Here is a 13,029-nt window from a genome sequence, read left to right as displayed (position 1 = left end):
ATGATTTACACCACACCATTTTATTGCATGCACCAAGCATGTGATACATTTTCCTGTCCACATGATAACGTAGTCGAGGAAATGATTCATCTTGAAGCCCCGAAGCTTGTGGAAGTCCTTCCCTGCAGGGCTTCACTGCTTTATGGGGCTTCATTTTGCTATCACTACTGATTTTACGCAAGGGTACGTTTAATTGCATTGGCCTGACAGATGTGGCAATATTCCACAATCTCTCTCTCTCTCTCTCTCTCTCTCTCTCTCTCTCTCTCTCTCTCGTGAAAGTGGTGCGCCATGTTTGATGACGTCTTCAAGCAGCGGCGCAAGGCGATGACGTAACACGCACTGTCCCAATCCTGCATCTTTCAGGCGCTTCTATCAAACCTGCGCTCTCAATCACCACCTTGCACTTCTACTTGATGTCCACTTTAGTCAGGACCGGTGACTGTTGCCTCGGTATTTGGACGGGGCCCAATACTTGCATTAGTCCGTAGACTACTGTGATTGGGCTGAAGAAGAAGAAAAAGAAGAAGAAAGGTATGCAACATGGCGCACCAAACAGTGCTGCTGTACACATAGATAGCGATTTGGTACCCTAGCTGATGACATCTTTGCCTGACAATAATGGGTAGTTATAAGATATCATAACAAGGTGAATGCAGTTGTCGACGACTCAAGGACGGTGCTATTGCCATTATTGTGCTGACTGCCACTGCGTCTTGTTCCGGTCGACCACTACACGACACAACAGAGCTTCGAATCGTGTCGTCACGCCGTATTGTATCTCTCAATCATGAACATAATATACCAGTTTGGAGGCCAGAGAGATCGAAATACTGAATGATGGGAGCGACGCATCAAAATTTGCATTTATCCATTCTTTTGCCACAAAGGAGGAAATGCTTAATAATTCCTCTGCACATACTTTCGAAAATCCCGAATTTCACGCATATAATAGTCGCGTTCTGAAGATATCTGCAAACTTATTTTTCATCGGAGTGGTAGTTTGTTTGTTTGTTTGTTTTATTGAGCATATATAGTACACGCAATAACAGGTTGACAAAGGTCAAACAAAATTATAAAAGGAAAATTAGAAATAGTTAAAAGAGAAAAAAGAAAAACACACATCACAGTTATATGCTCAAAGGAGTAGGAAGAAGTAAATAACTTATCTAGTCCTACCCCTTATTATGTAACTGAATTGTTCATTTTTCAAAACAAAGAAATGAAAAACTACCTATCATTAAATGTTTTTACCCTTGTGTATACTATGCTATTCTATTTCTACACCTTTTGGTTTGTATATATATAGTTATTCTTTCTTCTTTTGTATTTCGATTTTCTGATATTCATTATAATTGGCATTCCTTGAATACAATTGTTAAGTTGATCAAAATCCAAAACAAGAACAAACAGTTATATTACTATATTTTATAAGTATATCAAATGTATCTATTTTAATTCAGATTCATGTAGTTATTTTGCACTAATCTTTTGAATTTGTTTTTGAACTCCTCCAACGATTTGCTCATTTTCAGATCCGTTTCAAGCTTATTCCATAGATTGACACCAATTACTGATACACACCTTTGTTTAATGTTTGTTCTTGTTCTGGATTTTTTGTATTGATTAGTGCCCCTTAGATGATACCAGCTCTCTCTAATTTCAAAAAGCTGCTGGATATTTTGGCAAAGGAGGTTGTTATGTGCTTTATACATTGATTGAGTAATTTTGTAGTCTACTAGGTCGTAGAATTTCATTGTGTTTAATTTGATGAATATTGGATTTGTGGGTTCTATATATTTCGACCTGTTGATTATTCTGATTGCTTTTTTTTGTAATTTTAAAAACGGGGAGTGTGTTCGTTTTACAGGCTTTTCCCCATATTTCTACACAGTAGGTCAGATATGGTAGTAATAATGAGTAATATAATGTATACACGGAGCTCTTATTCAACACATCCTTCGTTTTGTAGAGTATCCCGATAGTTTTGGATACTTTTCTTTTTATGTTATCTATGTGTGGCTTCCAGGATAGTTTGGTATCTATTACTAGTCCAAGAAACTTATATTCAAAGACTCGTTCTATTTCAATTGAATTTATCTTTATTTTAATTTGGTCTTTAATTGGTCTTATGCCAAAAACAACTAGTTTGGTTTTTGTTAAATTTAAAGATAATTTGTTTTTGTCAGGAGTGGTTTCATATTTTTTCCAGAGCAGTAAAAGGTTGTATCATCAGCGAAAAGGACGCATTTGAATTGTTTTGACACACTACAGATATCATTAATATATAAAATGAACAGTTTTGGTCCAATCACTGACCCCTGAGGCACTCCATGGATAATCTTCAGCAAGTTGGATTTTTTGTTTTTGAACTGCACATACTGATATCTGTTTTCTAAATAACTTTCAATCCATTTATGTGCTGTGCCTCTGATACCATATCTCTCTAATTTTTTCAATAATATAGCATGGTCTACCGTATCAAAAGCTTTTTTTAGATCTAGAAAAATCCCGACCGTGTATTCTTTATTATCTATATTAGTGGCTATTGCTTCCACAAACTCCATTGCTGCCAATAAGGTGGTCCGTTTTTCTCTGAAGCCATATTGATTTTCACTTAATACCATGTGTTTATCAATGAAGTTATCGAGTCTGCGAGAAAATAATTTTTCTAATATTTTTGAAAATTGTGGTAACAGTGATATAGGTCTATAATTTGTTATGAATTGTCTTTCACCATTTTTAAAAATTGGAAGAACTTTAGCTGTTTTAATTTTTGATGGAAAAATACCGACTTTAAATGACAGGTTGCATATATATGTAAAGGGTCGCACTACAAGTTCTATAATATGTTTTACTATTGACATATCAATATCAAAACAGTCGGTTGACTTTTTGCTTTGATATGTTTTTACAATATTTAATATTTCATTTTGATTCACAGCAGTAAGAAACATTGTGGAAGGATTTTTTTCTATGTGTTTATGTATTTCTAAAGAGGGAATTTGTTTTGCTTAGTTACTGCCGATATTAATAAAATATTCATTAAATTCATTTGCTATTTCTGCCGTTTCCTCAATAATGGTATTTTTGTCTTTCATAAAATACTCTGGATAATCTACTTTTTTGGAGTTATTTCCAATTACATGATTTAAGATCTTCCAGATTTCTTGAGTATTGCTTTTATTTTGCTCTAATAATGCATGAAAATGGTCTCTCTTACTAGCTCTTATAATATTTACTAATTTGTTTTTATAAGTCTTGTATTTTGTTTCAGCTTCATTGGTTCTGGATTTTAGAAACGATTTGTATAGATTGTTTTTCTTTTTACATGCATTTTCTTGCCTTTTGTTATCCATGGCTTACTTTGTCCATTGAACTTTCTGGTGACTTTAATTACTGGGAAATGTTTATCGTATAAGGAGGTTATGGTTGACTGAAATGCTTCAAACGCAGTGTTTGGATCATCATTTGTGTAGACCTCAGACCAATTTTGCTTGTCTAGGTCGAGCTTGAAAGCTGCAATGGAATGTTGGGTTCTGAGTCTTATTTCTGATGTATGGGTTATTGGTTTTGTTTTTCTAGCAAAGTAATTGTGTAGGACTACAAAGACTGGTAGATGGTCACTTATATCAGTTATGAGAAGTCCACTTTCCTTTTTGTGATCAATCTTATTTATAAATATGTTATCTATCAATGTGGCCGTATCCACTGTTATTCTGCTGGGTCTCAGAATGACTGGGAATAGACCGTTGCTATACATTGTATTTATGAAATCTGTTGTTTTTTTGTGTCCATTTGGGTTTAATAAGTTGATGTTAAAATCGCCACATATTATTCGTGTTTTCTTGTCATTAGAACAACTTAGCATATCTGTCAGTTTTTTATTAAATGTGTCTAGACAAGATCCTGGTGTCCTATAAACGCAACTTAAAATAACATTTGATGCATTTTTCACGTGTATTTCCAAAGTTAGACATGCCATTAGATTCTCAGTTGTGTTTGTCAAGCTCTCAATTTTGCAGCATTTCAGTGTTTTATCTACATATATTGCAACCCCCCTCCTTTTTTGTCTTCCCTATGAGTTGCATACATTTCATATCCATCAATTTTCATTTCACTTGTTTTTTCATCATCAAGCCAAGTTTCTGATATGGCAATAATTGTAAATTTATTAAATGTAGTTAAATATTCTCCGATTTTGGTGACATTTTTGTATAGACTTCTACTATTTATATGTATCACTGAAAATGTATTTTTCAGTTCTACATTTGAGTTGAATTGTTCATCAGTATAATACTTTGAGTTTGTGATGCTGTGATTATGATTGAAGAAATTATTGTCTGGATCCAAGTTGTTCTCTGGATCGAATGTCTTATGTTCAGCGTAATCAAAGATTTTAAAGTCCATGTTTGTGTTGTTTTTTCCTATATGTATTTAGTCATTAAGTTTCGTCTGGTGGTAATCAGCTCTCAGCATGTTGAAGTGGAGCCCTTTGAATTGGAGTACTGTTGCGGGGGTGGACGATGAGTTTGTCGTGCCTCAAGTAGGCAATTTCCCCTCTTTCACGTGCCGCTTTTAGTTTTGGAAGCAATTCTTTTCTTTTTTGACGTACGGTATCTGTATAATCTTCATTAATGTAAATTTTGGTGCCTTTTAAGTATTTTGCACTCTGTAGTATCATTGTTTTGTCCTTATATTTTTCAAACTTCACCACGACTGGTCTTGGTCGAGGTCTTCCCGATTCGGATCTCCCCGTGCGGTGGACTCTTTCCACCTCGATTGTCTCCTTTAATTGCAGTTGGTCCTTGAAGATTTTCTGCACTTTTTCCTCCGTTTCGGTCCACGTTTCTCCTTGCCTTTCTTCAATTCCATCGATTATCAAGTTATTTCTTTTAGATTGTCCCTCTTAGTAGTCCATCTTGTCAGTTAAAACAAGCATACTGTCACATACTTTATAGATTTCAGTTTGCATGGCTTTGCAATGGTCAGTTCCATTCGTTTGTTGTTTTTTAATATCATCAACCTCCTTTTGGGCAAAATTAAGACTTGTTTTCAGTTCTTGAATTTCCCTGGAAAAATTGTCGAGTCGTGTGTTTGTTGAATCCAGTATCATCTTTACAAATCCTTTGAAGTGTTCTTGTTGTTGCTGAATAAGTGCTGTGAACAGTTCTTTTTGTTGCGTGAGTAGTTCGTTGACTTGCGTAAGGGTCATGAATTCTTCGTCCTGTTTAATATCTTGTACTCGTTTGGGCGGCATTTTTTCGGGTTTTCTTGCTAGTCGGCTGATGAGGTGTGCTGTGATCTTTGTGCCAACCCAGAAGTTGGTGACGTGGCAGTGAGCCTGTGGCCTCCCCTGACGGCACCGCCGCAGTGTTCGAAGTTTTCCGCCACTGCTGCCGGATTAGCCGTTCAGCAGGCTGGTCTCAAGTGGTGGTAGCTCTGGCTGTCCATTATTCTGATTGCTTTTTTTTGTAATTTTAAAACAGGGAGTGTGTTCTAATTTTCCGAAGCGTCCTCTCGCCCAACCACGCCGGCTGGCTATCGTTTGCTCGCGCTGCCTTGGTGGTCGAGCGTGTCGTGCCGTGCCTCCGCCGCCGCCCGTTTGGGAGTCTGCGGTGCCGCCGGGCTCTGAGCCAACCGTCCCGCCGTCCCAGTAGTATTACTGGCTACATGAAATCAGTGTTTTATGATTTGAGTTTTTCTTTCCTTGTTTTTCCTTGTGTTTTTTTTCTTCCGGATCTACTTTGAATTTGCTCGGAAAAGCCTTCATGATTTGAAAAGATGAAATTTGTGAGTTGTTGCCGAACGCTAATGCTGTGGTGGCGTGCTGTTTCTCAAGACAACACAAATTAAATATTTGTAATATTTGATGTTGCATTGATGACAAAAGCTGCTGTAACTTGACTCATATGATCGTATCTTGTCAATATTTGATTCATTTGATGAGTCTCGGGCTGAAGACATGGACCAAGTCATTTATATCGTAGTGGCAGCGCCGCCTACTGGTTGAAGGAAATAAATATGTTGCTCCTTTTTCCTCCCAACGAGTTGACCAGATTTGCCTCATATTTACTCTGAAGAGTTTCTAGGCCTTCATGATGTGGGAACACGAAGTTTGAATTTTTGCCAAAAGCTGTTACCATGGCAATGTCACCAAGGAAAAAAAACAGTACTTTTTACGGTCTGAACATGTATGAAAACGAATGAAGCTTTGCACATCAGGCCTAGCAACAGCATCAATATTTTAGTCGGTTATTTAGCGATTTTGAAATAATGGCTGAACAATTTTTAGTGAAGCAGCGCTGGTTGTACGTATCAAGTGTGACAAACTTTGAAGGTACACGTTACCACTTTTCCACCCATAAAACTGTGTTTGTTCGGCGCCAGTACTGTTCTTAGTTGGTGCTTAACAAGTTCTCACAAAGAACGTGTTTGGTTTTCCACTGGCAACGAATCAAGTTGGAGTTATATCATTCCGTCATCGTAAAGCAGGCATGTCTAGCTCCAGGCCTGGAGGGCGGCCGTCCTGCCTGTTTTCCAGCTCTCCCAGCTGCAACTCACCTGATTCAGATGAAGCAGCATTTGAATGACACTGATTATTTGAATCAGGTGTGTTGCTCCCGAGAGAGCTGGAAAACAGGCAGGACAACGGCCCTTGAGGACCGACTTCAGACACCCCTGTGTAAAGCGTCCAAATGTCACTGATTTGGTCGACGTTTACCCAAGAGCGCCTGCGCTAATAATAATAATGCGCAGTAAGAATCTGCTCGGCAACTTAGCATGGCATCGATTACACATATATGTAGTAAAATAGTCAGACATGCAAACGCTTATATCTTTTCTCATCATTTTGATTTCATTCGCAAAAACATGAAACCTGGCACACACATCACACATGGCCAATCTCTATTTTATGAATTCATTGTGTCGTAAAAAAAAATGGCTTCATTGAAAAGATAAAACGTTCGGGTAAAGACATGTAGAGATAAGTAGGGGATTAATAAGAAAAGTTAAAATTTATTAAAAAAGATATGGTTGGGATTCTATCTGTATGTTTATGTATGTGTGTTTGTTTTCCTATAAATGTACCTGATGTCTAATTCTTCCTTCACATTCCTAAAGCATCGCTGAACCGGGAGCGACCTGAGAGGCCTCTGTCCAAATTTGGATCTGGCATGCACAGACAGTAATCTGTCACGTGGTGTACACCAGTGGAGAAGCAGAGCATGTGGAGTGGTCGCGGTTCCCATGGGGTCAAAGGATATGAAGCAGGTACCTTGATTTGCTTGGTTCAATATCTACTTAAGTTCTGAGGTGTTTACCTGAGCTGAGCTCCTTTTTATAAAACCGTTAAAGGACCCTGGAATTTGCAGGTGATTAACTACACGAAAGGTTTCAGTCATGCAAAAGCAGCCATGCAAACACTCGGTGTGTTAATGGTTGACAATATCACTTTTGTGTTCTGAACAGACGACATCACACTGTCTTTGTTGATTGGCCCTCATTTCATGAATAAATCCGTAGAAACGTCAGCAGACAGACAGGGCGGCGCATATGCTCATAATCAACAATTCAAAAATGTGTTAATTATTATATATCAGAAACCCAGCAATGGACGAAGTCAGTGCAGAATTGTACTTTATTCCGTTTTGAAGTGAGATAGCAAAACCGCATCAATATTGCTGTTGAGCTCAGTCCCCGCTTGAGTCTGAGTGTTGGACATTCGCGCCAAACCATCCAGAATGACCGGCAGCTTCTTCACTTCCAATAAAGCCGCTCCCGTCGGTTGAAATTTGCGATAGAACAGAAAGCTGCCAACACCAAACAGCAGCATACGTTTTATCAAAAGGCCAATAATGTAGATGTCTTCCACATCCTCCACGGACAGTATTGCCAGGCACACCGGTCTCCACTTTCTCCATGGATCCAGGGCGTATCCGTCAGCAAATGTCCCCGGAGGGCAAGCAGGCTCCCCACTGCCTGCTCTTTCCGTCGAAAAAATTTTGTCGATTGCATCGAGAGACCAGCCAACTAATTCCATGGTTAGTTCTTCGGATGAAAATACGATAGGAGGCTACGGAAAAAAAGTTTAAAAGGTAAAGTCTAAAAAGTTGGACAAAGACTAAGTGGCGAGCAGGGTGAGGGTGGGGCTGAGGGCAGGAGCTGGGCAAAAAGCGTCCGCCTTCGTCAAGAAGGCGGACGCCTTTTAATGATAAAACCTGATACAGTAATTAACATTCATCATCATTGCCTTCTTAGAGAGACGCAGAGAGTTGTATTGGTGGCATCGAAGGCGGCTCTCACTTTATGCTCTGACGGCTGTCAGAGATGTTCGCTCGGATAGTTGAACAAACAGACTCAGGAACAGATCGACTATCACTGCCGACAGGATGCAAAGTTTTCTGTGAAGCCACTCCGTGCGCGCTTCTTAACTGACACCTGACCTCTGCAGCTTCTGCAAGCTTCTTATTGATTATGTATGCAAATTACACATTCTTCATTTACATGTCACGCCTCTCAGCCCAGCCCACTAATACGCCCCTCAGGTCAAAGTATCTCTTGGTACAAAACAATGGAGACCCTGTTAATTCAATGGGTATATTTTGCATGAATTGAGACACAGCACAAACTCAAGGACATCTTATCGTTCTGCCCACCCGAAGTTGAACCTTCCTGTTTGTACTATCGGTTAACAAGCCCTCAGTTTCATTCAGCTCAAGTTGGCTCTTTTTCCTGTGTGCTCAAAACACATGCGTTTGAGGTCAATCAAGCATACAAATGAAACTTTTAAACATGATAACTTTGAGTTTGTCTATCACCTCTCCGTGAGCTGTCACATTACCTTGTTGGAAGGGTTTGTGTGTCCAATGATCCTAGGAGCTAAGTTGTCTGGGGCTTTATGCCCCTGGCAGGGTCACCCATGGCAAACAGGTCCTAGGTGAGGGACCAGACAAAGCACGGCTCACAAAGCCCATTATGATAAATAAAATCGATGGCACTCAGTTTCCCTTGCCCGGACGCGGGTCACCGGGGCCCCCGTCTGGAGCCAGGCCTGGAGGTGGGGCTCGTTGGCGAGCGCCTGGTGGCCGGGCCTACACCAATGGGGCCCGGCGCGGCCCGGCTCAGCCCGAAGAGGCAACGTGGGTCCCCCATCTCATGGTCTCAATACCCGTGGGAGGGGTCAAAGGGGTCGGGTGCAATGCGAGCTGGGCGGCAGCCAAAGGCAGGGACCCTGGTGGTCCGATCCTCGGCTGCAGAAGCTAGCTCTTGGGACATGGAATGTCACCTCTCTGGCAGGGAAGGTGTTGTGTGAGGCAGAGAAGTTCCGACTGGATATAGTCGGACTTGCCTCCACACACAGCCTGGGTTCTGGTACCAGTTCTCTCTCGAGGGGTTGGACTCTCTTCCACTCTGGAGTTGCTCACGGTGAGAGACGCAGAGCAGGTGTGGGCATGCTCATTGCCCCCCGGCTCAGTGCCTGTACATTGGGGTTCACACCGGTAGACGAGAGGGTTGCCTCCCTCCACCTTCGGGTGGGGGGACGAGTCCTGACTGTTGTTGTGCATATGCACCAAACGGCAGCTCAGCATACACCCACCCTTTTTGGAGTCGTTGGAGGGTGTGCTGGAGAGTACTCCTGCTGGGGACTCCCTTGTTCTACTGCGAGATTTCAATGCTCACGTGGGCAATGACAGTGAGACCTGGAAGGGCGTGATTGGGAGGAACGAACACCTTGTTCAAACATAAGGGTGTCCATATGTGCACTTGGCACCAGGACACCCGAGGCCGTAGTTTGATGATCGACTTTGTGGTTGTATCATCGGATTTGCGGCCGCATGTTTTGGACACTCTGGTGAAGAGAGGGGCTGAGCTGTCAACTGATCACCACCTGGTGGTGAGTAGGCTCAGATGGTGGGGGAAGATGCCGGTCCATCCTGCCAGACCCAAACGTATTGTGAGGGTTTGTTGGGAGCGTCTGGCGGAATCCCCTGTCAGAAGGAGTTTCAACTCCCACCTCCGACAGAGCATTTCCCATGTTCCGGGGGGAGGCAGGGGAGATTGAGTCCGAGTGGACCATGTTCCGTGCCTCTATTGTTGAGGCGGCCAATCTGTGTGGCCGTAAGGTGGTTGGTGCCTGTCGTGGCAGCAACCCTCGTACTCGCTAGTGGACACCAGCAGTAAGGGATGCCGTCAAGCTGAAGAAGGAGTCCTATCGAGCCTTTATGGCCTGTGGGACCCCAGAGGCAGCTGACGGGTATCGACTGGCCAGGCGGAACGCAGTTTCGATGGTCGCCGAGGCAAAAACCCGAGTGTGGGACGAGTTCGGTGAGGCCATGGAAGCCGACTTCCGGACGGCTTCGAGGAAATTCTGTTCCACCATCCGACGTCTCAGGAGGGGGAAGCAGTGCACCACAAACACTCTGTACTGTGGGGATGGGGCACTGCTGACCTCGACTTGGGACCTTGTGAACCGGTGGGCAGAGTACTTCGAAGACCTCCTCAACTCCACCAACACGTCTTCCTTGGAGGAAGCAGAGTCTGAGGACCCTGAGGTGGGCTCTCTTATCTCTGTGGTTAAAGTCACCGATGTGGTTAAAAAGCTTCTCAGTGGCAGGGCCCCAGGGGTGGATGAGATCCGCCCGGAGTTCCTCAAGGCTCTGGATGTTGTGGGGCTGTCCTGGTTGACACGCCTCTGCAACATCGCGTGGTCAACGGGGAGAGTGCCTCTGGATTGGCAGACCAGGGTGGCAGTCCCCCTTTTTAAAAAGGGGGACCGGAGCGTGTGTTCCAACTACAGAGGGATCCCACTCCTCAGCCTCCCTGGTAAGGTTTATTCAAGGGTGCTGGAGAGGAGGGTCCGTCAGGAAGTCGAGCCTCAGATTGAGGAGGAGCATTGTAGTTTTCGTCCCGGCCGTCGAACAGTGGACCAGTTCTACACCCTTAGCAGGGTCCTCGAGGGTATGTGGGAATTCGCCCAACCAGTCTACATGTGTTTTGTGGACCTGGAGAAGGCGTTTGACCGTGTCCCTCGGGGAGTTCTGTGGCGGGTTGAATGGGATGAAGATCAACACCTCCAAATCTGAAACCACGGTCCTCGGTAGGAAAAGGGTGGAGTGCCCCCTCCGGGTCGGGTGGGAGATCTTGCCCCAAGTGGAGGAGTTTAAGTATCTTGGGGTCTTGTTCACGAGTGAGGGCAGGAGGGAGCGAGAGATCGACAGGCGGATAGGTGCAGCGTCTGTTGTGATGCAGACGTTGTATCAGTCTGTCGTGGTGAAGAAGGAGCTGAGGCAAAGGGCGAAGCTCTCAATTTACCGGTCGATCTACATTCCAACCCTCATCTATGGTCACGAGTTATGGGTCGTGACCGAAAGAACTAGATCCCGGATACAAGCGGCCGAAATGAGTTTTCTCCGCAGGGTGTCCGGGCTCTCCCTTAGAGATAAGGTGAGAAGCTCGGTCATCCGGGAGGGGCTTGGAGTAGAGCCGCTTCTCCTCCACATCAAGAGGAACCAGATGAGGTGGCTTGGGCATCAGATTCGGATGCCTCCTGAACGGCTCCCTGGTGAGGTGTTCTGGGCATGTCCCACCGGGAGGAGACCCCGAGGAAGGCCCAGGACACGCTGGAGAGACTATGTCACCCAGCTGGCCTGGGAACGCCTTGGGATCCCCCGGGGAGAGCTGGAAGAAGTAGCTAGGGATAGGGAAGTCTGGGCTTCCCTGCTAAAGCTGTTGCCCACGCAACCCGGCCCCGGATAAGAGGTAGAAGATGGATGGATGTATATACTCGATCTATACCGTTAGCCTCCAGCTAACTCCTGGCCAGCTATCCCCACGTAGCCGATGTCTTTCTGCCAAGACAATTCATCGGTATTAATGAGGAGGAGGCGAAGAGAGATGTGCTGCTTTTTTTTCCCGACAATCTCTCTCTCGCTCTCTCTCTCGCTCTCTCTCTCGCTCTCGCTCTCGCTCTCGCTCTCTCTGCCAGGGGGCCAGGTCATTTCATGTGGCCTGCGAAAGCAAATCATCTCTCTCTGTCTCTCAGAGAATCAGGTGTGCAGGAGGAGGGATAGCGGCTCTTGGAGACTGGATTTGGGTACCCCTGCTCGAGGACAAGGCCACAGAAGTCATAGCACTATGACCCCTTTTTACATGTAAAAATGTCCTAAAATTGGACATTAAAAAAATCATAGCTTCTCTTCCTGTTCATTTTAGCACATAGGCGGCAATGAACTTTTTTGTACATCTCGAAGTGCTTCATGTTCCTCTTAATTTTCCGATCTCTAGGTCAAACGCACTGGGATTGGAGTACAATTCAAGGTGTGGTACAGAGCCATTTCTTTTGTATTTGTGCATAATAACTTTTTTTTTTTAATCACCAGGACCCATGAGTGTGAAAGTTTGATTTTTCATGCAGCTTTTGTCCTTGGATCATGTGATTCACAATAATAATTAACCTACACAAACAATAGGGATCTTGCAGCGGTTACTGCTTGGGACCTAAAAAAAACCCCGTAATATAATATGAGCAAATGTGTTATTTTAAAAAGTTTTTATCAAACTGGTAGCCATTCACACTAATCAGCAGCCAAGAAGTAGCTCTCAGCTTCAGAAAGGTTTGTTTATCCCCTGGTGTAAAACTCTGTGTCGTGTTCTAGGAGGAAGATCCCGTTGCTTTGGGCTTGTTGACTCACCAAGCTTTGGGGAAACTCAGGGATCAGCTTAGCAGCCTACTGGACCAGCACCAGAAGACAACACGCAGGCGGAGTTCTGCACAGGTACATGGACATATTTATTTCGGTCATCTTCCAATTTGTTAATTTCAACTGTTGCCATAATGTTGGATGTGCAATGTGATGTGTTTTGAGCATTAATTGTCATACAAGTTTAAGCGGAAGCTAACGGTTCAATCAAGACCCGATGAAATTACAGTGAAACTCCTCTACAACGAAACCATGTTTGCAAGAAATTTTTCACAACAGGTGATTTTTCACTGGAGCAAATTTGATCTCACATGTAAAAACACAC

At 43.4% G+C, this 13,029-nt stretch overlaps 1 protein-coding gene across 2 annotated transcripts in view; it reads left to right on the top strand.

Annotated features, from left to right (window-relative positions):
* The first annotated feature begins 290 nt into the window (after window positions 1-290).
* The window catches only part of LOC127594583 (transmembrane protein 94-like), a 119,204-nt gene continuing 106,465 nt past the window's right edge, over window positions 291-13,029 (top strand). Inside the window, exons 1-3 of one of the 2 annotated variants that reach the window (XM_052056427.1) lie at window positions 291-534; window positions 7,126-7,275; window positions 12,660-12,779. In XM_052056427.1, the coding sequence (XP_051912387.1) occupies window positions 7,252-7,275; window positions 12,660-12,779 (144 nt within the window). In that variant the 5' untranslated portion in view covers window positions 291-534; window positions 7,126-7,251. The remainder of the gene's footprint in view (window positions 535-7,125; window positions 7,276-12,659; window positions 12,780-13,029) is intronic. The other variant, XM_052056428.1, reaches the window with a different exon arrangement.

The sequence above is a fragment of the Hippocampus zosterae genome, unplaced genomic scaffold (genome assembly GCF_025434085.1).
Source record: "Hippocampus zosterae strain Florida unplaced genomic scaffold, ASM2543408v3 HiC_scaffold_22, whole genome shotgun sequence".
NCBI classification, from domain to species: domain Eukaryota; kingdom Metazoa; phylum Chordata; class Actinopteri; order Syngnathiformes; family Syngnathidae; genus Hippocampus; species Hippocampus zosterae.
The sequence above is the reverse complement of the archived record's forward strand: the minus strand, read 5'-3'. Positions and strand labels throughout refer to the sequence as shown.